Source organism: Varroa destructor, unplaced genomic scaffold (assembly GCF_002443255.2).
Source record: "Varroa destructor unplaced genomic scaffold, Vdes_3.0 BEIS01000007.1, whole genome shotgun sequence".
Classification (NCBI taxonomy): Eukaryota; Metazoa; Arthropoda; class Arachnida; order Mesostigmata; family Varroidae; genus Varroa; species Varroa destructor.
Window position 1 is genome coordinate 34,937,475 of NW_019211460.1, and position 25,532 is coordinate 34,963,006.

Genomic DNA, 25,532 nt, shown 5'->3' on the forward strand with positions numbered 1-25,532 from the left:
CCCACCCCCCCCCCCGTACTCTCGCGAAGGGCACTAACGCTTTGAGGTTATAATAGAGTTAAAAATTTAAGGCTCTGTGCTTTATAAGACCGGCACCGGCGAGACCACGGGCCTGCTCAGGTCGACAAACGGCAAGTCTCGACCTAACGTCGTTAACAGCGGTGTTACAGCCCAGCCAGCAGCAGGAATCGGGGAACATGGACGAGGTTGACTTGTATGCATTTCGACGACAAAAGCAGAAGCAGAAAATGATTAAGAGTGCTAGAAGGTTGGTAGGGTTTAATTTTAAGGGCTACGTCCTGTGTTGCTCTAGGACAGGGACGAGCCTGTGTTGGCTATTGGATCCATCTGGCCAGGTACCTGAGGTAGCGCGTCGCCCGCTGGCCGTTACCGGTGGCTGAGAGCCCAGGAGGGACATGGAAAAAATGAACGGAGACGTAAAGCACGAGCAGGAGAGCACCATGAGTAAAGAAGGCATAAGCAGCTTCAGACGGGAACAGAAGATGAACGTGCCCAACGACCTCTCGATAAGAGCCACTGCAGACTAAACCGACACTAAAGCTGATAGACCCTCCGAATAGAGCACGGATAAGCACCTACAAAATATACCGGAGTCACTGTAGAAGACATATAGATGCTTTCAAAGTGACAACAGTAGTAGTGATAGCAGAGTCTGCAGCGAGCGGGAACAAGAGACCCCGAACAACCCTAGAGGAAAAAGAAGCACGGTTGTAGAGGGGTAGGCTAGGGGGCAGGGAGGGTGTAGGGGGAATGAAACCTATGAACGTGATCAATGTCGTCAGCGTGCTAGTCGAAATATATCCTGTATCCAAAGCACGCCAACGCAACGTAAGCTACGCAAAGAACTGCTACCAGTGGGGTAAAGGAAAAAGTGAAGGAACGGAAGAAACTACCGCACCGTGGCCGCATGCTGTCGGCTTCTATTACCCTCAAAAACGGGGAGTGTCACTCCAACAATCCCTATACTACGCCCTTGCCATTGAAGGTGCGACACAGCGGTATGTTAGAAGGCAAATTGAAGTAGACATCGTGAGAGAAGTCGCGCGACAACTCTACGCAATATAAATTCATCCCACGACAACAAGGTGGTAGCCTCACTGACAACACTGACTAGATGAACAACATGTACAGACTACGAAGTCTATCGGGTAGTGTCGATACATGCGAGTGGCATACGAGTCCAGAAAGCATAACCAAGTAATGAACACAACGTATAAGTACAGTCCAAGTACAACGAAGTCGCTCGTTAATCTTAAGGTGGTGGTCGAATGGCACGAAATATAGACAGGAACGGAGCACGACGGGTCTACAAGGGCGAAAGGACATTTGAGATAGGATAGAAACAGGATAGGCTCTATAGGAAAAGAATGGGTTCGAGGGCAATCGAAGAAAGATCGACCTCTCCTTCATCATCGTTGTCGTGAAGTGCAAAAATGGGCCAGCTGAGCCAGCGAGAGCTGCCTGCTTTAGAGACTGCGAAAGAAAAAGATTTTTTGTATACGTGTACGTTCATAAACGCGGCCGTGTCTCTGAGGGTGTAGCGGAAATCGCTAGTTGGCGTTTCATTCCGTTGATGGGTAGGTGGCTAAGACTAGAGCCGAGGGTGGACTTGATGAAGGCGTTTGAAATAGAAAGAGCGAATCCAGGACCGCCATTCTGTCAAAAAATCGTGTCGAAATCGATAAACAAGCAGACTGGGACAGAAAGATGCAGGCATGGAGCTAGACACAGAGTGGAGTGCAGACGAAGCCAAGAAATGCCTTGTGCCGCTGCTACCGCCGTCCCCGCAGCAACTACTATTCTGAATCGTTGCCCTCGAAGAGGGATCTAATCTACAAAAAAAATAATCAGGAAGACGCGAGGTTCCTAGACAGAAAAGGAATTAGAAGATATGGGCCGTAGAGTTCGAGGAAGTGTTGCCACCGCACATCTTGCCGATGAAGCGAAGAGGCAGATCACAAATGCACGGCCGTGGGCAGTTAGTACGAATCGAGAATGAGCCCCACGTACGATGAATCTATTGGCGGTAGTGGCACAACCACTGGCGCTACTATATACGCTATACTAGACCTTAGAGGGGTCGTTAGAAAATTCCGTAAAATAGAATAGCAGCGTATAGGAGCAACAGAAACCGCGGAGACGCATATGAAGCGCGTCAGAAGAAGGAGAACAAAAAAAAATGATCGAAGCAGTAGACATTTAAGGAGAAGCTGTCCGAGTGGAAACTCGAGATTCCGAAGAATGTATCGCTGCTAGGGCTTAAGACAGCGAACAACAGGGCGCGAGTCAGAAAGTGAGAGGTTAACGGAGGCGAGATAAAGGATTGTCTGCCGCAGGTCCAAGTGCATAAGTCGAATCACATTAGAGATTGGTGTAAAACGATGCCGAGTGGGGCCGAGGTAGCAATCAGAAACACGTCGATATCGTACAAGATGTAAGAGAAACAAAGTACGTTGGAACGGTTTGGTGGATAATGAGAAAATATAATACATTTAAAGTCAACAACAATGGTTTTAGTGCAACAGTGTTATGTCGTATTACATATGTGCAACAGATACATATATATAGATAGTGCGTATACATACGTATATGTATAATAGAAAACGGAGAGAAAGGGGGCAAAGGCGGCTCGTAGAGGGATTGAAGTAGAATTTACTACTGGAAAGAAAGAGCATAACACAGCAATAAGTAACCACTGATATGATGGAGTTATAGAAAAATGCAAATAAATCGAGATGACGTAGGATTTTTTTTATGAAAATCCGCGGACGAAAACTTCGAACTGGACGATAGCAATTCGTAGTGGACCCCTTCTGTCGAGCACGAGACGATTCAAGGCGAAACGACACCAACTGCTGCTCTACATTCGGCTGAAAGTGGTTCACAGCGGAGGATTATACAGTAACTATGATACAATAAAATTTAGAAGTACTAATTCGTATTTAGTAAGGGTGTTTTAAAGGAGGTATGAACAGAGGTGACGAGTGCTAGCGAGCCAAACAAATTGATCCAATATGACGAACTTAAATACACGTGAGTAAATAGACAAACACATAAGAAAAATACACAACATCGTAAGGACGTGAAAAAGAAGAGAAGAAAGACAGACAGAGAAAATGGTACTTCAAAACATATTACGTAATATATACAAGCATAGACAAAACAAAACATATATTCGTAGAAGAGAATACTATATGGCATTAGTGAGACAAAAAGAAATCGACAGAGAAGCGTGTGATCACTACAATTGGAAAAATTGATCGGACTCGATGTCAGTCAGATCATCGAAACTTCGGTATGAAGCGTGATAATACGCTCAGAAACAATACTCAAAAACATCTTACATATACAGAGATATATATATATATATGATTGTGTGTATATATGTGTCTAGAAAAATAAAGGAAGTCATGCCTTGCATTATTCCTCCAAAGGTAGGTGAGAGAACCTGATCGATAAAGACAGAAAGAGCGAGGTGGCGCGTTGCTATGAGACATGTTGATAGAATGTAATATCGTACTATGTTACTTTTAAATACGTACCACGGTTTTCGTTGTTAGACGACTGTATACTATATATATATATTGTGGTTTGTTTGAGACATATGTAGGACGTTGATGTTGTCGCCGTTTTCGTTTTATTGGATGGTAATAATTCGCCGATAGAGGAGCAAAGAAAATTAGATAAGGATCAATTAAAAAAATACGTTTCCAGTTCAAGTTTCATTGAATCACATCGATTAGGCCGTTAATAAGTAGTGGTTGCCTTTATTTACTACGGTGGTTTTGTAATGTTTTTTACTGAATTTGGCGATCTATACCGTTGAAAAAGCTTGCTCTATGAAACTGTGTCTCTGATTGTCTTCCTCTATTTAGATTATAAAGCATCGCTTTGATTTGAAAAAACGTATGTGGGGCTGTGTAGAAATAACAGCTTCCACATACCTGGGTCGTCTTCCATCGAGTTCAAGGAGCTGCCGAAACAATCTGGGCTCCTTGGTCGAGTATGTTACTCAAAAGTGAATTACTGAGTTCAAAATAGGGCGCCTTGAGCTACATTTAAACGGGAGTAATTGTTAGCTAAAACTATAACCTTCACTTACAGGTTGCCTTCACAGTATGGACATCATCACCAAGTTCTTGTGGTCCGAGCAAAACAATGAGATCCATCGTGTAGAACTAGGACAGAGCTTCGCAGAAAAATATATACCTTAGCATTAGTCAATTGAAAATTATGAGAGGAAGCCAATAAGGGGTCGGTTATTATCTAGTTAATACTAGAATATAATCAAGCTGTGCGGGAAACAAACAGATAAAGGAACGCAACGGCAGACGGACCATTTTCAAGGGCATTCTGAAATGCAATGATGTTTTTTAAACGGAGAAGACGCCAAGCAGCTGAGAATTTTTCGCGATAGAGGCATCCGAGCTATTAGAATATACATACTACTACCATCCTGTTGTGATACGGTAGTCGTTGTTCAGAATCCTAGAAAAATGAAATGGTTAACAGACATTTCAAGTGCAAATACTGTGATAGTTCCATAAATATAGTTCACGGTCACGAAAAGAATAAGAAGATGTTTTTCCGCGAGGTAAGAAAGAAGCAAGTATTGAAGGATGGACAAGTACATATGGTGTAAACTGAAGATTGAATGAGGCACGAATGGATGGAGGCAGACTCGAACAAATCACTAGTGGATACTGTGCGGCGAGATCGAATATGAAAACCATTCTGACGAAATGGTGTTTGTGGTGACAAAAACTACAACGGCCATGATCCACGACGAAGACGTCTATGGCCAAGACAAGCCTATAGAAGGACAAATAACAATAAAGAATAACGAGCTATATCACCCCTACGGGCAGGACAACGGAACATGGTCGACAACAGGACAACAATATCGGCTGGGTGGAGTGACCTCAGGCCTGTTCCCGGTTATGAATCTGCGGACTCCTCAGGAGATCCACAGCTCTTATTACCCAAAGAATCTGCTCTTCCGATACTTCAACCAGCAAGTGAAGGCGACCAAGAGTACAGCGGCAAAGCCTCGAGAAGTCAGGACCGGAGGCGGAACACCAGTCGACACAGTAAGGACAACGGCAGGACAGAAACGATGAAGCGCGAGGTTTTTCATGAGACTAAACGTAGCCTAGGACAGATCTCATGCCTCGCCTATGGGCAAGGTATTAATAAGTCACTGCGGCTGTAACGACGATGCAGGCAGCAACAACAGCTTCGTGTGTTAACTAGATAAGAAGACACAACGACGTCTATACAAATGTGGCAGAGAGACGGAGACACAGACTGAACAGCGGTGAACAGGAGCAGCAAATCGATAGCGACAGATTCAGCAGTGGATCAGTAACTATCAGGCGTATGAAAATACTATGATCAGAAACTATGACGCCAATTATCATTATAGTGATCGTGTGCGAGCGACATGCCACCAAGGACGATGACTAGTATGCAGAGTAGCACTGGTTGGCTACAAGCATCCGTGGCGCTTGCCCCGTAACGAGTTATTAGCGCCATAGAGGCGGCCGGACCTATTCGTTGGGTTCTATCGTTTAGGGAAGAAACTATTACATATACTCATATATACGACACATGTATGTAAGCAAGCGTAAGTCGGGCAGTGAATACAAAGGTTATATAATGAGCCAACCTCAGGCAGATATAATAAAAATTTGCGATGGCAACGACCTTCCACGACAGCTAACGAGCGACGATACGAACATTTACCGCATCCAATAAAATTGCACGCATTTATATACTTACATCGAGTATGTATATATGTACATATCACGTTAACCTACAGGCAGAGCGAATGCCCCCCGCCTAATATACTTGAATGGAAATTGTATAATCCACCACCTCGAAGTTTCACCTTTGATTGTGCTTCTAAATCGCCTGCGAGATACATTAGACACTGCGGGGAGTGGTTTAATGAGCCGCTTTAGCTTCTTCTCTCCCCATGCACGGCATGAGTAAGCCCGTACCGAAGGGCAACGAGGCCCTACGATGATGACGTAAAAAGAGGGTTAAATAGTTGAGCAAGCTAACAACATTTTGTGTGAAAGATAATTATGGAATCGCCCAGTACAAAACACAATGTAGCGAACCGCTACGCAAAACTGTCACATCGCTGCTGTTTAATCTATGTGAATATGCCAGTACGTTATATGTCTTCATGTGCCAGTGGTATTGCGATAACAGGATTGCGCCTTGCCCTTCATCTTGATTTGACTCGGGATAGAAAATCTCCCCGCTAGGTTCGTGCATTTAAATTTAACTTTGAGGTTGGTCAGGATGGCTGAACACCTTTGTACCGTCGTCGTCATCGCAATTGCCTCCATAGTACAAACGGCTGATTTGCGGATCGAGTTCTTTACGGCCGAATGGCGACTCTTACGTCGATAAAGCTTCGTTAGCCATTCGGCTAGAAGTAAGGGCATCAGGATTAGTGCCGGTCGCATGCCGACTATGTACACTACTGGTGCACTACGACAGAAGGTAAGAAAGAAACAGAAAAAATGTGCCGCCTACTAAAAACATGTCCGGTCCTGAAACTGCCGAGATTTTGAGACGTTGAAAGTTTAGAGTGCGGACTGTGCGACTGGCTCAAAAGCCGTTCTGCTATCGCATAAGTTCCTTTTTTCTAGGTTTTCTCGCTATCTCCTTTTCTCCGGCCTCAACAGTAGCAACACCGGCCAACAATAGCCAGAGTGGGGGGCAAATTGAATTTTGAAAATGCTGCTGATGCGACTCACCCAAAACGACCACGTGAAGAAGGATCTGTAGCGTCGCCCGATCGGTGCTGGACGGCTGATGTCCTACACGGGCTCTGAGCCCATCCGAGACGAGCCCTCACCACGAGTCTGACCACGACCTCGATTCTTCTATGGATACGCGATGCACAGAGTACTGATTGCCTCTCTTTTTTCCCCCTAGCAGGGAAATTCGCAACGAATGAGCTATGAGTGGTAGAAAGGAACTTGGAAACTAGTGGTACTTCCGTCAAACAGGCTCACAGGAGGACTACCCCACACATACACACGCGCAGTAGCTTCAAGTGGCGTCTTCGTTGGCGTATACGCCTAGCTGCAGATGAAGTTGCATGTTGTGAAGGAAGGACCACGAAAGCCAATCACGCAGTAGGTGGCCTAGCTGTCGCCCGCCCGTCCGCCCGCCCGTCCCTGAGACGATGCACCGCTGTTCCCATCTGCCAGACCCACTTGACGTCAAAGTAAACGACCGTCTTTTCTTTGGTTCTATTGCTGCTACTCCTGTTACTGCTTACGTCGTTGCCGGCGCCGTTTGTATTTGTGCACGAAGTCGCCCATGTTCCAATACGTCTACTATGCAGAGCTGTACCAGCAGTATCAGCAATGAGCAGGACTGCCTCGCACGTCGAAAGCCTTCGTCATTCTCCCCATTCTTGTCATCGTTGTGGCTGTTGCCCTGTGAAACAGCACGTCTTGTTGGGCATCTTATCATTCTCTGCTCTGCTTTCTATGAACGCTTCTGTCCGTTTTAAGGCAAAGAAGATGCATTCGCCAATCATCTTTTTACCATAGCAAGGGCACCAGTAGTGGCAGTAGCAGCAAAAGGACCAGAAGAACACCTACCAGCGAGACATCTCGCTTTTTTTCTATTCCTTCCTAGAAGTTTGCTACGAATTTTCTCTATGCGATGATCGCTAAATGTGGCTATACGGCCATACAGCAACAATCTCACTGTACGTGCAAAGGCGACGGAGTCTGCCGCGCACTGCAAGAGTAGCGGAATCAATGCAGGCAGCAATGGGGTGACAAGACGCCATAGCGATAGAGGCCGACCGTTTATTGCTAACCACACCACCGCAAGGCTTCGGGGGTGATGGTCGCTGCAGTTACATTTTGGAAGATTCTGTGTCGACGCTAATTTGGCTAAGAAGCAGCAGAAGCCGCGACAGCCATCGTTTCGGCTAGCGACTTACCCCTTTGGGATGAGGGGATCATTCAAAGTTGCCTCACTCAGCTGGCATCAGCCACTCAGCTATTGTCTTTACATGGTCACTTCAATTTTTGGCATTCCCCGGTAAAGCCAAGCAAGATAAGCAACCGCCGTAGAGAAACTAGTCGGAGGAAAAAGGAACGGAGAGAGAATGAATGAGTGAGAGTAAAATAGAGATAAAAAACACGAAAAACATGCAGGCATAGTTTACCACTTGCTAACAATTTTGTCGTCACATAAACGTCGTCTCCAGCTGAACTCAGCGTTACCTTTTCGTCAACAGCGTACATTCTCCTCATTCTATCCAGCCGGCATGACGATAGTGCTTAGGCCGAAGCCCAAAAACACATTGTTTGTTGGATTAAAGCGACAAGCCGCTCGCTAACAGGTTATTCGGACCATTCCTTGGTCCAAAAAACATGTGTGTACATAGATAACAATCCCAATCGTGTTGAAGCAGGTTACCTTAGATAGGCACTATTATTTTCGCCATGGTTAGCAACAATGGCGCAGCTTCCGACTTCCGAGTCCATGCATTTGTCACCAAGCAGCGTTATTATGTTTTGGATCTTCCATAGCTTCGCTTCGTCACTATTAGAGTATCATATGCATACTCATTTTCTACTGCATAGCAAAACTGGTCCGATAGCAGATCGACTTATGGGTACAGCAGTAGTGTTGATAAAGAAAGGCGTCTGCTTAGTCCGTTGTGAAGAAAACGTAATTTGTGGCATTCGCGTAGTAATATCAGTATCAATTAATACTAGTTGAGCCAGACAAGGAGGCCACGATAGCAGACCACACAAGAACAAGAAGCTCGTATGATTGAAGCAGTTACCGATCAGACCTACACGGCCTGCTGGGGAACTCGAACAGCGGTCCAATCGAAAACGAATGGTGTTACAAGAGCTGGATGAAAATGACTATCCGGCCATTAGTAAGGGTTAAGAAAAGGTAAAGAAAAGAAAACACATTGACGACGAAAATGTTTGTCAGCGAGCTGAAAAAGTCGATTTTCGCAGCGGCATGTTCTACAACGGAATGAATAGCAGCGTCGTGCTACTTGGCACGTAGATGGTCACAAAGAACTCGGCAACCCATCAGTAGCAGCATGACAGAAAAGGGTTTCTGTTTCCGCCGAAAAGTGCCACTTGGTTGTAACGTATTTTAGCGCGGAGCCACAGCAGTTATCTCATCCCTGAGTCGTTGGCAGTAACAGAAGTCGAAGCATTAAGCGTTACGGTCCGTTACAACTGTTGCCTGCACAGCGAGCGTGCAACTATATATATTACACGCACGTAATAGACGAGCTAAAGAACTCAGCAGAAAGCAACAAACGGAATAAATGCGCATCGCTGAAGTGAAACTAATGCTACAAATGGAGGCAGAAATATAGTCGTAGCATAAATCGTGAGAGAAATTACATACCCGAGTTTTGATGGAGTCTCATTTGATTCAAAAACATAGAAAAAGCGCTAAATCTAATTATTAGTTGTGTATTAGAAAGATAGACACGAATGGTTGAGAATGAAAAGGGTTGATCCTAGATTTATTAAGCTGACTGGTTATTTCAGTAATTGCTGTTAGTTAATTCATCTGGCATGGGTGCTGTGTCCTCACGCGGTTTGCACATGTATGTGTATATTGTTAAAACTCGGTCGGTTTATCGATGCTGGGGGTTTATTGCATTCAGCAGTCTGTCGTTGGTCAGGGGCAAAAATAGGAAAGCGTAAGGGTAGCACACCAGAAATGTGGAAAGGAAGGAAGCCAAGTCTACCTTGAGGAGCTACGAGGAAGCACTGTTCAACTTTGATGTTGAAGGAGAGGCGTGTATTTTGGGGGAAATTGCAAAAGAATGCCTTTTGAAAGATAGCAGATTGTTCTTTCGTGTTTAAGGAAAAAGGCCACAGTTTTCCCTTTTGGTCCTACTTTGTGTAGAGAAAAAATAATTATATTCGTTTATCTTAGTTGTGTTATCATTGTGTTGTTATAACCTGTCACATCAACACGTATTGTGAACAACGTGTTATTGTCTAAAAAGATCCCTGTTGTTGTCGTCGTGATGGGGGCGCCAAGTAGTATAATACCCACTACTTTTGTACAATCCATAGGAGAGTATCGGTAAAATAAAAAGAGGCCAAACAATCTGATACGAGAGAACTACGCGGGCGCAAAACTTTAAGTGGTGATTTCCTTCTCGTTTGTCAACAGAGCAAACGTTCGTCGCATGCACCTATTGGACTATCGTTAATTCGTTTGACTGACTGAACATTCTCTCACCTGTCCCTTTGGGTTCGTCATTCGAAGTTTGTGAAGCCAGTTTGTGAAGAATGAAGGACCAAACGAATCACACAGAAAAATACAAGTCACACTTTAGTTTTGTAACGTTTAGCTTTCAACATTAACCAATCAAAGGGCACTTGAATTCACTTCGACCAACACTCAATCAACTGATATATAGATAGTGATAGCAATCGAAATGATACAGTGAGGGGAGATACGATTTTATGCGTTGGAAATTGCAGGATTTGTCCGATGTTCAGTGTCGTCGCATTATTTTCCTTTTCTATGATACAATAACCGGGCCTAGCGAGTCGCACGCATGAGGTGTTATTATTTGCTTTTCTATACTTTTATAGCTATCGAAGCTATATTTAAGGTTAAAAAGTTCGGGGTAGACAGGTTTGTAGAAGGCCCTAGAAAAGAAAAAAAAAGAAAACTGTGCATATTCGAATACTTACTGCTTAAAATGGGTACATTCAATATCAAATAAACTATGAGAACGAACGCATAACGGAGTGTATCGTAAGAAGAAGAAGAAGAACAGCTATTGTATAAAGTCGATTCGGCAGTCCTGCATCTTCCAAATCCATAAAACCATTCGAAAGAAGTTCAAACAACGTCGATGTCACTCAAGACTTCCGCCAAACAAAAATAAGAGGGATAAAATTCACTAGAATATCTGTATATATACATACATAAATATATATATACATATATAAATATATAGATAGAAAGTAAGAGAGAGGGGAGAGAGAGAGAGAGAGAGAGAGAGAGAGAGAGAGAGAGAGAGAGAGAGAGAGAGGGGGGGGGGTATACATCTGATCGAAGTGGCCCTATATCGGATGCATTCGGTTCGATTTTCCTAAACAAGCTTAAATCTCACTTGTGATGGGACAGTTTTAGAAGTATTAAAGTCCATTGCAGTTATATTTTTTTCGTACAAAAAAATGTGCGTACGTAAATTTAATAAGGTTGCCACTATAATCATCGGCTATTTTGGCAGAAAGTTCTATTTACCATATCATGACCTCAAGTGGGAAAGAACAGGTGTCCATTTGAAAAGGAGGTTCGACTTAAGGATAATCGGCACAGCACCCGCCCATCTATACACAATGACGTACTGAAAAAACAATACTGTACAAATAAACAATTTGATGACTGACTCTGATATGTACGACAAGGTAGCCGAAAAGAACATCGACACAGGCATCCTATAGCATAGTGAAGCATAATATATGATACATAGGCTGCAAAAAAATGTTTTTCTGTTTAGAACACATAGTGCGACATTTTCCATTTAAAAATTTATCGGGCAGATAGCGAATAGTCATCGACGTGTCGTCGTTTCATAAACATTCGTACATGTTAACTCGTTAGAAAAAGAACAAGAGTTTAAGGTGACGAATTGTTGATGTACAGGTCGAACGTAATAGGTTAAAATACGCGACAATAGAACCTATTTATGTTTTTTTTTTTTTTTTTTTCGTGTTATTAATGAGTTCGTCGAAACGATAAGAGCAATTCTAGCAAGTCGAAATTGATAAAAACTTGTTGCTTAATCTAGCGAATGGAGGACAAGTGCATCCTACTTAAGCCTTAGTTGCATCAAGGAACCAAGCGTTGTTGAAATTAACAGATACGTATGTAATTAAAAGCTGTAACGTACTTTCGTTTTAGGACTGTGCCATCACAACAAGAGGACAGTTTTAGTTTGCAAATACAAACAATAATAATATAATAGTGCCAAAGAAATGAAGTGCTAAGGTGCCATATGGTGAAAAAAACAATATTTGCATTAATAATAGTGTGGTTATAGATTGAGAAACATCAGAAAAGAGGATTACTTGGGTCCGAGATGTATCTGCACAAGTCGATCAGGATGTTGACACGAAGAGACACGAAACGGATTCGTGCAGTAAGCAGTAAGGCACTTACCAAGGACCAGTGTAGGCCAGCTTTCCATCCGGGCTGTCAGGCCCTTCAAGAAAATCTGGTGTAGGAACATCAGCGTCTCACTGAAATATACAATTTGCATTTTAACACGTTATGACCTCCCCTGTTCGTGTTAACCGCACATGCTGCCATGTGTTAATCCGGAAGAAGCCCATTGCGTGTGACGCAATGGACATTACGTTACATTCCGATTACACAGAAAAACAGTGGTATGATTACTAATACGTTAACTATTTGCACATATTGTGAAATCAAGGGTGTTTTGAATCCAATAACAGAACTAAGTTACGTCTGTGTTTGATTACAGCTCCGACTTGCCGACAACGCTGCGTTGAGGTAAAGTCAGGTACCCTAAAAAAAAGGTACGCGGAATTGTCCATCAACCCCAACAGTGTAGTATATATATATATATAATTGTCGCTCAAGAGGCCAAGCTTGGCCGAACTCGATTTATGGTATTACTACAATCATATGAAATAAAGAGATATCATTAACAGGATCGTCCGCACAAGTACATAAAAATACTATAATACTGTGTGCTATGCGGAATTAAACGCAGAGTCAATGAGCAATTTTTTTTATGCAGGCTTCTAGCGGATGAGACTTAGTGAAACCAAGCACACTCTATTACAGCGTCCGTGGACGTGGAAAGTCCGACTTCTACACTACGCGGACAGAGAAAGCCTGAGGAGAACCCGCAACGTAAACAAACAAAACTCTGGATGAAAAAAGAGAATGGACCGATGGGGTTCGGACGTGATACGAACGACACATTGGTGGTGGCCCCCCTTCCATATTGTTGCTGTCTTTTTTAACTAATGCGAGAAAGTTAACTTATTGACTAATTACATGGTATTGTACATGTACTTATGTAGCATACAGGAAAAGAGATGCTCGCTAGCATTCGCAGCGGGCGTTGGTGGTAGTAAAGGGTCAGCCAAAAGGAGGATGTGGGGCTGTAGGGGCGGGGGGGGGGGGGGGTGTTTCTATAGGGATTTCAGATCTATAAAGGAATTTGGAGTCAGGGGATTCGAAATATTGAGTAGAGTAGCCGAGCTAACGGAAGTAATGTGAAGAAAGGACTCCTTCGAGGATGCTAATTGAAACGACGTCATATCACTGCTACATACGGGTCATACTAAAATATTAATCAGTGCGTTCGTTGCTGTTATGACTGCTTCTATGGACGATGTGTGCATTGAGTTCGAGCCCCTTCTACTTCCAGACCTTTGCGTTCCTATTCCAGACCTATTTTACGTTTCTCTAGTTTGCTCGCTCCGCCCATTTCTTGGATAGTATCGAAATGTCTCCAGGCTGTCCATAATCATATTTCTTTTCAGAACTAACCAGTCCTCTGAACGAACCTTCAACGACCCATTTCCGATCTATCTTCATTACTAGCAGCCCAGCGAAGGACAACCCATTGCTCGTTTGGGCCGCTTCGCTTCGGTTGCCGCGACCATGGCTTAATCAAGGTACTTGAAACCAACAGCAGCGAGCGAGATTTAAAGTTAAGCCGGCCCCTAGTAATGGCAGTTACCATAACTTTATGCAATTTTCAAGTTATCCTAGCATTTCATCTTCTTCAAAAAGAAGAATATGTGTCGTAAAAAACCAAGCGATAACAGAAATCAGGTCGCAGCAGACAGCAGCAACAGCATCGAGACGGGCGGCAACAGATCTACGAGTATTTAAAGGAGACACGAAGCAACAATTCGAAAATTGGATTTAAAAATAGCTTCGTTGGGAGTATAAATTACAGGACGAAGAATTAGGATAATAGGCAGAGATCGCTGTTGAAGCGAAGAATTGAATACCGCGACTTGATTAAATCTCACCGGGTTGTGGTGAAATGAATTAAAATAATAGCTTCTGAAACGTAAAGCTAAAATGTTTGCTGCTTTTACCTTTGGAATAAATCAAAATGGGCTGATTGCAAGTAACCAGTCTTGCTTAAAAATCCGTGTATTAACACGCCTAAATATCTCGATGCCTACCATAAAAATACCACCATGAAACCAAAAAACTACCATGGCGTTCCTACATGGTGATCGTTTGGAACGTTAACACGGCGGTCTGTAGTGTAAAATGCTCAGAATGCATAGGGACTTGGTGAAACAGATCTAAGCAGAATAGTTCTTTCCGATGTGACGCCGCTAGCTGTTTTTGCCATTTTTAAGTTTCCTCTGTAAACCTTGTCGATCAGCACGCGGCACATACAAAACGTGTAATGCATTCTACTCCTAAAGCCTTATAATGGTGCAGAAACTATTCGTATTGCCGTAGTATCCTTCTCCATATATCTATTCATCTGTTTCTTGTCCGTTAAGCCACGGGGGGTGATCTAGGTGCGGGGTTTCTATTTGCCTTGGTAATTATGAATATGCAACCATTGCTTGTTCAAATTTCAGCGCTGGGAAATGACCACCATGGCATATAATTACGATGCCATTTTATAGGCCTGATGGCGAAACTCCAGATAAGCCTGGCTAAATTTTCTAGTAGAGGCTGGTCCTTGATGCTACACAGATGAGGTGATTCGAAAGACTTATCTACAAGGAAGTAATAATCAAAAGTGTTTCATATGAATATACTACAAAATTACAAGCGGCGGGCTTGTCAATTGCCGAGAATAGAGCATACGGTGAAAAAACTAATCGACCATTTTATACGTGTGGTCTAATATGGAACGGGGCTTACAAATACGCTTGTATTTGTTTGCGCATAGTATATTACATATCAAGCTATTTTCCGTAAAGACAACATGGAAACCTTTGAAAGGTACATTAGCAGAAGCACATTGGTCCTGAAAGAGAGATAATTGTGTCGAGTAGACGCAGTTCTAAGACCGTAAGGACAAGAAAACCAGACAAAGTACTGTCATTGGTTTACGCAGCGGGGCGCAGCAACACAGAAGCACAGCACAATTAAAGTTTAGGAACAAAAACACCCCCATCCACTTTCGTACGCATTTACTGTATCTAAAGTGACGACGAGAGAGAAGAAAATCTCATAACTAGGACAGAACGCGCTGGACTTATTAATATATTATTATCTGTCTGATCAGTTGACGTAGTAATTATGGGAAATCAATAAACTCTATGGGGAGGGAACGTTGTGGCTGCGGCTGCTGCTAGCATAGACTAGTGCCATTAACGGCTAGAGACTTTGTAGTTGCCTCGAGAGAACGAGGATGTCCGCTGTAGCGGCAAATTTGCAAAAACGCCATTTTCTTTCTTCCTAAACATCGGAGGCACCCCTTATTCAGCGAAAGGAAAACGGGAGAATGATGCCCGATTCTTACTGTCGATTCTTTTCCTTGCCTCCTTTTTTGGCTTACTTACTGCTGGAGGCGCAGTGTGCCTCAAGCGAGTCGTTGCCGAGACACAGGTAGCTGCTCCCGGGCGATAGTGATGGCAACCGCCACCATGGCTTTCTACCATTATATCATCACTTCCGCTATAGAGACGCTTGGTACAGCGTACTCGTTGTTGGTTGCCAGCGACCGCTGTAACGTAACTGCCCACTTCTGTTACCACACCAGCAGAAACACAAACTTATACTGTGCACACGAGCGATAAAATAGTTGGCCAATAGGTGCATGCTAAGAACAGTGCGACAAACTAATTCAAGAAGATGATGGAGAAAGAATACTACCCACCTGTTGAGGAAGATCGAGCTGACCTCGTCGTGAGTACAGGGAGGCTTTTGGGAACTGGCCGCCATCTTGAACGGTCTTAGAAAGCAGGATACGAGTAGCTGCAGTCGTTCAACGTAATCCTCTTCCGATTCCACCTGTGAAGCAGAAAACAGTCAACCACAACAATGAAATGCCATTAAAATGTCATCGTGGCATTGTCGTAGCCGCAGTGTAACGAGCCGCATGCTATTACGGAAGGGTACGCACCAAAACAGATATGAGGCATCAAACCCAGTTTCAATGAAGTTGTCAAGATTCTGCAGTGTTTGCTTTCAATAACGGCAACAGCAATAAGCTTGGATAAAGCAAGGCGTTTATGTGATTCACCGTTCTGTTCACTTAAGTTCTGCTAGGTAACTGTCAGGCAGAAAATATTAAAACGATAATCTATCTTTGGAAGTAAATCTGTCCGTTTTTTTTGCATCAACAAAGTATACTAGTGCCAGATCACTGAACCGGTGACCTTGGACAATATTACAGAGAAACAAAAATTGAAAACGTTTCCCCGTCTTATCGATCGTATCGAACAAGGGCACAAAGGCGGAAATAGAGAGGGACTTAAAAACTCAACAATTACATGGTACCAGTTCATACTGTGTTTACCTCTACAAAGCTTCTTTAACTAATAGTTTTCTGTGGCCCTCTCAAAAGGCCTGCTAGGCCAACCGATCCGTGAATCTGAAATATATTTGCTGTAGGTCACTTTTAGGTTAAAGGAACACAGGATTGTGTTAGTTAGGCGAAGTGTGGGAGTGGAGGCTTTACAAGATACAGCTGTTTTCTAGTTTGAACATTTAGCCCTTATTTTACACTGGAAACATGGCCACTAATTGACCAATCGGCGTAGGGTGTATTCTTCCTGCTTTCTTCAGAGTACCTTTCTCAATTAACTAACACAAAAACTTAATTAACGTTGTCGTTAGAAGTAGAAAAACTACTCAATTCCATTGACTGCTATCATAAATGAGCTGTAGTGAAATTTAAGAAAATGAATTGTACTAATGTACCTCACCCGTCTAGTCCTCATATTTAAGGAAGTTCAAAAAGTTAAAGCACAAAGGCGCATAGCAAGATGACAGATTTATTTAGTTCGACTTGCATCTATTTAGGGCAAAACGTCATGTGAACTTCTGAAGAAGTAAACAAAAAAGTTCCCAAGTTAACAGTAGAACATGTAGTATTTCTATCTATGCGTAATAATACTACTTCTACAAAATGAAAATTCGCCCACGGTAAATATCTTCAGGGTTGTTGAATTTAAACGATTATATTTTGGGGGGTAACTACAGTAAGATGAGCGGTTAGAAGTTGATCAAAACCTTCAGAGTTAATGGCTTCCTTTTTGCACAGACCGCCGCCAGCTGGTAGACAGCGTTGAATTTAGGACGAACACAGAACTAAATAAAGAAAGGTCCTCGTAGGATTTCAAAGAGTAGCGCTGGGGAGTTACGCATTACCATGTAGAAACCACTCAACGAGCGATTTCGATAGGTCAGCTGCAACTAAAGCTCACGGATGAGTTTCACTTCTAGGAGATTTAACAAGTTACCTCTACTGTAAAAGTTGTTACCTATATATGCTTTTACAAATGCTATAAGTCATTACATTCATATATTTTAGATCGAGAACGTAAACTAGACGTGAGTATAAAAACATCGATGTAAAATTTGAAAACCATCGATAGAGACGTAGAAATTATTCGAGCATTCATCGGTTTGAAGGGCCAAATACAAATACGAAAACTTTAGATTCTCCAAATCCTGTTACATTTAACAAGCTATAACTAAACCTAGCGACACGTGATTTTCTATTTTTCATTTAAATAAAAAAGGTGCTGGCCGTCCTAGACGCTAGCCTAGTAAATCTTGAAAAGAGGAAACGGTCCCCTCTGATCGCCAGCCGGCAACTTCCCGCAGTTTCCCGTGAACAGGACAAGGACCCAACTGTCCGACTATTGGCCGTCGATTGGACTGGTCGCTACTATTCGGATTTACAAAATCCTGTTTTTCTTTCTCTTTTTCCATGTATCCTTCTTCCTACAAGCGCGTATTCCTATGGAGCTTCACTTAGCAACTGTACAGCTTGCGGCCTGCCAAACGTATGCACCAAATCACAACACAGGTAGTTAAGATTAGCCATGTACGAAAACGGCCAAGAATGGACAAAAAAGGCACTGTGGCTATGTGATACCGTTGAAACGGATTTTGTGGTTTGGGTTAACTACTTTCGAGTAAAGGTGTCAACCTCACCAGCAGTAGATTCTTGATCAAGCCACGCCCCGCATTTCATTACCAATGTACACTCTACAGAGTGCAAGAGCAGGCGGGAATTGAGAGGAATAGAACAAGTGTAGGTGCATGAATCTTCTTTGCCACAAAGCTAGAACAAAAACCAGAAGGGAAGAGAGCATTCGGAAATAAGCTGACACAGGTAAAGGAGCAGTGATAACGTTGGCGCGCAGCAAGCGGCCCAAACAGGGACTTCTCCTACTTACAACTCAGACATGAACCCCGTTCGAGTGTCCGAGTCGTTCTACATAGAAGCACCCAGTTACTTCACTATAATTCTACGATTTGATCCCAGTTTTCCTCTGCATATGCGCACTGTTTCCTCTTTGAAGCCGCGTCTCTCTTCCAATATGTATGTCTGAAGAGGTCGTGCATTTCTGTCTACTTTCCTTTCACACTAAGTACGCACTCAAGCAAGCGATAATCCAACTTCGGATGGCCGGTCAGCCAACTATCTATAGTAGCAAAGACAAGACCCACATTAGCTGTTTGATAGCCAGCAGCAACGTGACTAGGTTTCCCGCTTCTATCGCACGCCTCAACTTCTTCAGGCGCCAACTCGTTGTCGCTGACTGTCGGAAACCATCACTGTCGCTTCTGACTGCTGCCCATTGCTATTATTTGTAGCCACTAACAGACCGACCATCTAACTAAGCAGCAAGCAAACTGCTGTCCGTTGTTGTTTCCTTTGCAACAGCTGAGACCTACTCAGGGCTCAACGGAGCCCACGTTACATATGTACATGGGTGTGTCTTTATGTGCCTTGCCCTTGTGCTGTTATTACTGCCCCCACGACTATCAATTATTCCACTATGCGCTATGCCCTGTGTGGGAAAGTCTAGTAGAGCGGCGTCGCAAATGAACAGCGGGAACGACTAGTCAGAGATAAAGCCTCTACTGGATGCACATATACATGTACGCTTGCGATATAGACGGTGGCAACGACGGTTGCCATTGCGCCGCTGGTGGTAACAGTAGCACTGACTTAGTATGAGAGCGTCACTTAACAATAATCATATGAAATATTCATCACGAGCGACAGGCAGCATCACCCTATGGGATGTGCGCCAGCAGCTGCGGCTATCGTGACATCGCTGTCCGACTCCACAAGGCGCTGTTACATCCAACGCATTTCCTGCATTGCCCTTAGCATACCGGCACGCACACACACGAAGATAGCCAACAGAAAGGGCGGGAAGAAGAGACAGCCGACCGCTTGTTCGGGCGCCTGTCTGGTCTAGCTGCGGTGAGTGGCTCTTCCCGGCAGCGAGAATATGAGGGAGAAAACCAGACCGCGACCGATCAACAGCGATGGAAAAACGTCTATGCTATGGCCGATTTTTTTTCTCAAATTCGTCTCCTTTTCTTGAACTATCACTCTGCAGCTTGACAAGGATAGCACGAGTAGACCATTAACTCTTCCACGATAATACGGCGACGGCAAGCTCTGCCTTCACGAAGTCACTTACGCAGGCATGCACGTACAGAGCAATGAGGTACCGTATCAGAGCGAATGCGTGCAAACACGCAACTAGTAGCGATAGTTGGGTACGAAGCGAAGCAATATGGTGAGCGATGCACGCGGCAACATAAATTTATCAATTAACTCCTTTTGACTCTTCTGTCCTTTGTGCGCTTTCTTTTTCATCTTGTTTTCAGGCAATTTTACAAGCATATCTAAGTGTGTATATATATATGCAAACCTATAGATATGTAGATTCGAAACGTAATAAGAATGTATTGCACACTACCCGCCAAGGCGTTAACAATACGTGTGTTACAACAATGTAGAAGCCGAGAGCGACGTTGTCTACCTCTGGCCGACGAATTCTTTTGCCCATGTGTCAGCCAATGCCCCAGCATGCGTATGGCTACACTGTCCAACAAAATAAGGCGATGCGGGGCGAGATAAAAAGCGACTTGGTGGACATTGTCCATCTCGCGGAAGGCGCACCTATGGACCGCATCCGGAAAGTTAACGAGGTGCTATACATTCACAATGGATAAAGAATGCCACCACTCAGCGGTTCCGCTCGTTCCTTTGCATTTGGTAGCGCTATACGGCCTTGAAATTCTGCGTCCTCCTGTTTCTGGTGGCTCAATGCGGACGAACTGTGGACCGCCAATTGTCAAGCCAATGGCGATCCAGGTCATCGCTTTTCTGCGATAGCTTTCGCGGTTCTCGTCATTCATATAGGACGCCTGCAGCACCCGGCCAATCTGGCTTCCGTCCTTCCGACCACATCCCCGCCAACCCAGGACAATAGCTAGTGCCCATGTTTGATTCACAATAGTACTTACCTGGGTAAGTGTGCGGAGGTAGAGGACTGCACTAATCCATAGAGCACTTGCTTAACGAACTAAGGATCACCTATAGCTAAGTATGACAAAGTTGTAGGAAGCCGACATATACAAAGGAACGGGAATTTCCTTTGTGCAGGTCATGTACAAATTGATGGAACGAACAGTTCAAGCAACCAGGTCCCGCAAATACTTCACCGTAGCAGCGGCACGAGAAAAGAATATCGATACGCACCGCTTTCAGATGAAATACCGTGGTAAATACATGATTTTACTGACGAACCTATTCGCTCGTGCATTGCTACGCTGCTGGCATAATTCCGAAATTTGAGCGAAGTGCCTAGCTAAAACATATCACAAAATATTGAACTTTTCCTGGTATAGTGTAGTAGTAACGTATCGATTAACTAAATTTGAAGCTCCGAATCATTTCGGTAATACCTTATTCGTAGGTAAAAAGCGCCAATTTTCCGTCACGCGAACCTGAATAGCCTGTAGCATGAAAGCATGAAATCATAAACAACATCTATGTATTTAATGTTTGCCACCTTCATGCACCTATCAATTAGTGGGAATACTTTTTTAGGTTAGAAACGAAGATCACAAAAGCGGAAGAACGAGGCGCCTGGGCGATGCCACGGGTGTCGAAATATTGTTGTTTAGTCTGTGCATGTTCAGCTAAACGTTGAGCAGAACACCTCCAGTGAGGCTGAAACAGAAAAAGGGTAGCATTCGAGGGATCGGAGTCACAAAGAAAAGGATATTACTTTTTGTCTGGCAGAGGCCATGTGGAAAAGTCGACGTCGACGTTTGCTGTCCGATTCAGCAGGGCTGTTGCTCGTCTCTAAACGTATGGAATTACCGGCACGAATCTTTCCTTTCTTTTCTTATCCGTTCTCTATCGCAAACCTTATTCTGGTAAAATATTAACAAAAACGTTTGCAACTCTTGGGGCATTACAGGTCAGTTTGGGCAAGCGCACGACTACTACCAATCGGCTGCCGACACAACCAGGAACGGGAAGCAGCCGCTGGCAGGCAGATCGGCAAGAATAACAACTAAAAGGCGAAAGGCGCAGGCATGCTGTAGCTGCCGGCTACCCCCGTGTCCCTACCTCGTTGCCGCTTGTGTCGTTTTTCGTTCGTTGATTCGGGGTTGTGCTGCCGCGACTGTTCGCTGTTTTCTACCGCTTTCGTGGCTGTTTGGCTTCTTTTTCGAGTGGAAAATCATTAAAAAGCTGCAGGGCCGACTCTCTCGTTTCCTGCCACCAAGATGCAGGCGAAGCTACTCAAAGTGCAGGCGACGGACCGTGTACGGTTGCAAGGTAGCCACCTGACAGTACCCTCGAGCTAATCAGGAGAATTCTGGCCAGTCAGGTAGTTAGCTCCCGCGTTCGATTCCTCGTACTACGTCACTGCCGTCACTCTCTGGCAAAATATATAATGGTATGGATAGGTTGGGCTGTTTTTTACACTCTCTTGCTTCGTGACCAGCCTCGTGTACGCCCTTCAGGTGTGAACAATCCGGGTCGCTGCTCGGTATTTTTGAATCGGTAGAACGTGTTGTGTGTATTAGGTAATAGATAACAGCAGTTTTATACATAATGATAATTGCTATAGAAATCGCCGTTACGGTTGTTGCCGACATACGCGATGTATATACATAAAGGCGAACATCTGGGTCTGGGTCGTAGTGATGCTTACAATGATCTAAAATAACTTCCCCGTCTTTTGACAGTATATCAAAAATAAAGCACACAATTTTTGGCGTAGACATGCGTTTGTTCCTTTCTTCGAGCGCAGTTTCTCAAATGAATGAGAGGTTAGCTTGATAACAGAGAACTTTGTTTCCTTTTGGCTATTTCTAGGGGCAAGTGAGTTGGCTTAGATCGACTTTTGCTGGCTGATTATGGCATCTATAAAATATTATGCAGTCTTTTATGATACGATAATAATGTTGTAGTGACTCTTACGCATCGCTCCTTCTTCTTTTACACCGATGTTGTTTCTTAGTTGCAATGATGTTGGTTGCTGAGGGCTTTAGTTATTGTACCTGCTAGCTGGGTTTCACTGGGCCTGTATTTGATCATGATACTATTCATTAATCCTATTTTCTCCTGAAGATGAAAGCATATCAATGTATTTCGTACGCCCATGTAAATATGTATTTTGTATCAGTTATAAAGTTGATTACTTTTCTATATAGATGATAGGTTTGGCTGGATATTTTCAGTTGTAACCAACTGAGGCCTTGTACGTGCTTCGAAATTGCTTAAAGCCAACTTTCGGCTGTAGACAGAGCATTAAATTCCATTTTTGGAGCATTGGGCCCTACAGGACCAGGTTTCTGCTGTAGATATTTGTTAACCAACGCCTGTTCTATTTGCTAAATTCGTACCATAATCTGCGTCGCTGTATCCGTACGCTGCCAGTGTTCTCTGTGGCTATTTAGGGCCCCTAAATCTGATAAATCTGTAATTTCTGGCGTCATTAATAGAGTGAAGTATTCGCACCTCGTTGATCCAGTGGTACTCGACCAAGTAAGTTATCGAGCTATGATAAAGCGAGGCCTATGATAAAGTTGAAGGCCTGTCGGCTAGCCATACACAATAAAGATAATAAACTGCAGATTAAGTGTCATTGCTTGTTAGTTGCTGATGTAGTTTTTGTGTATCTATTGTTCAGGCCGAAACGTTTCAATATCTCGGACGCATACTTTCTTTGAGATGTTTGTATTGAATGATCTTGCTTCATTTAGTTCTGATATATAAAATGATCGTCTTCTTCTTATTGATCAATTCAAAATAACTTTTCAGGCTTTTTAAGATCTGGTTAACGCTTTTCCCGTCTGTCGTCTGCACAGTATCGCTATGCGGTCTCTTCGTTAGTAGAATAAGTACTTGCTTCTTATCTATTCTATCTATTCTTTAAAATGTATTAAATTTTTTATTTTCAAATTTTATTTAGTTTATCAGCAAAAAATGCCGCGTCTAGGTGTAAAGTCTCTGTGGGAGCATTCTACCTCGGTTTCCGTGGTAACCGTTAAGTTGAACGACGAGTACTGGTTCTCCAATCGTACTGCGCAAGTAGGCAGATCTCACGTAGACCTTTGTCGTTTCCAGAAGCTCAACGTTAACCTAATCGTTTCGAAGTTATGCGATGACAAATCTTGATTTGGTGTTTGAGCAAGTCCGCGCGTTACCAGTCACTCTTTATATTTCTTTAGACGTTCAATCGGAGATAGTTTCTTTTGAATGGTTGTTTTGAATCTACTGCCTTATAATACTTTGGTTTTTCAGTTAGTGGCCACACACTTTAATGTTCGAATGACCCTGTTCATGTTCCCATTATGTTTTCCTATTTGCTAGATTTGCATGAAGAGAAAACTTCCTTTTACTGAGTTTGGTTCACTAATAAAGCGCGTTTCATAAATGGTATGGCTTTCTAATCTTAGTTAGATCGCGTTGAAATCTTCTTTCGCTTATTTTGCCTGTCTTATATGTACCGAGCTGTCTCCGTGTTGATGATTAGGACTTTTCTATTTTTCGTGTGCGCCTTCTGGATCTGGAGAAGCGTTTGGTGCGTTTCTACTCTGGTCGAAGTTTGTCTTGTGGAAGAAAAGTCTTCTCGGTTCAGCACGATCCCCCTTATTTTTTTGGACCTATGTGCTCGAGTAGTCTCTCCAGCTCTTGGTGGCAGTCTTTAATTGCTTGTTTGTTCTTTGATATCTTCTTTCCAATGGGTGGTTTCTTCAAGAACGCGACATCACTGGATTTGTCTATATCATGCTGCGACTGTCGGATACGGTGGTTATTTGACTTTTTCCGTAGCCACTTAAATAATCCATTTATCATCTTAGGCCGAGCTTTCTACGTTTAGGATTTATATCGAGTATAAACCAACAGGTACCCAACTCGTATACTTTGCTAAATGTGCTTTCTGTGATTGTATCACATTATAGGGCATCTTATTGGTTACCTTCTTGTGTGTGATCGTATTCAGAATAAACGACACATTTTAGCAGTTCTATACTAAGAGACCACGGGGGACCGATTTCTCCAAGTACGGTACGAGTTGAAGCTCCTCATCAATTCTCGTACTCATTACTTCAACATTTGTCTAAGTCTTAGACAAACGTTGGAGTGAAAAAGTCTTGAACCATATTAGATAATCTTCTATATACTGGACCGTCTTCCACTTTTAGAAAATATACTTCCCTAAATCTTGAATACGCACCATTTACGCATATGAGCTTTGGCTTCGTCCAAATTGTAGTTGTACACTAATCTGTCAACATGCGTCCCAGCTTGTTTTTTCGAGTTCTTTATAGACAAGATCGGTGCGTAATTCAGTGTGTTTCAAGTTCAATCGTATTAGGAGCCATTAATTCCTATGCTGTTTTTTTATTGATGGATGTGTGAATGAGACAAGGGTACCTATTTATGTATTGTCTAGCTTCGTATACCCGTCACTACTTCGTAAGCTCGAAGGTACGTACAAATTTCCTATGCGATCTATCATGATCCTCCTGCTGTCGTTCCTTGTCACGGGTTTGCTTTTATCGGTAGCTTTTATTTTTCAGCTTTAGCAACTTGCCCTTGCTAAGTTCATTAAAGTTCGCTACATTTTCGGTATCTGGAGGACTTCCGCTAACCTACATCTATCAGCCCCTTTGACCTCTAAGGAAACTTTTTCCTCTGCCAAATGTGCGTAATTCCTGGGTGTCGCTTCACCTGATTTCTGGATCTCTTGGGAAACGGTCTATACTCCTCAAACAATTCGATATCGAGTTGCGGCCCAGTCAATTTTTGATTAGGGACCGCTTCGTTCTCTAATGTTTCAATGGCTAATATCGTGTGCTCTGTATTCATCGCTTTTGTTGCCCGGAAGGCCTGTGAAACACTGCTTCTTTATGTACCTTTTCGACCACAACGATAATAGGCAATATTGTTCTAAATTGTATGTAAATGTTCACGTCTTTATCCCTTC

The 25,532-nt window shown here is 43.3% G+C and overlaps 1 protein-coding gene across 2 annotated transcripts in view; it reads right to left on the reverse strand.

The window, feature by feature from the left end:
• The window catches only part of LOC111254976 (ras-specific guanine nucleotide-releasing factor 2-like), a 181,156-nt gene that overhangs the window by 63,503 nt on the left and 92,121 nt on the right, over positions 1-25,532 (reverse strand). For both annotated transcript variants that reach the window (XM_022816496.2, XM_086976020.1), the window contains exons 5-6: positions 15,917-16,050; positions 12,238-12,317 (exon numbers count right to left, since the gene is read on the reverse strand). In XM_022816496.2, coding sequence (XP_022672231.1) covers positions 12,238-12,317; positions 15,917-16,050 — 214 coding nt within the window. The remainder of the gene's footprint in view (positions 1-12,237; positions 12,318-15,916; positions 16,051-25,532) is intronic.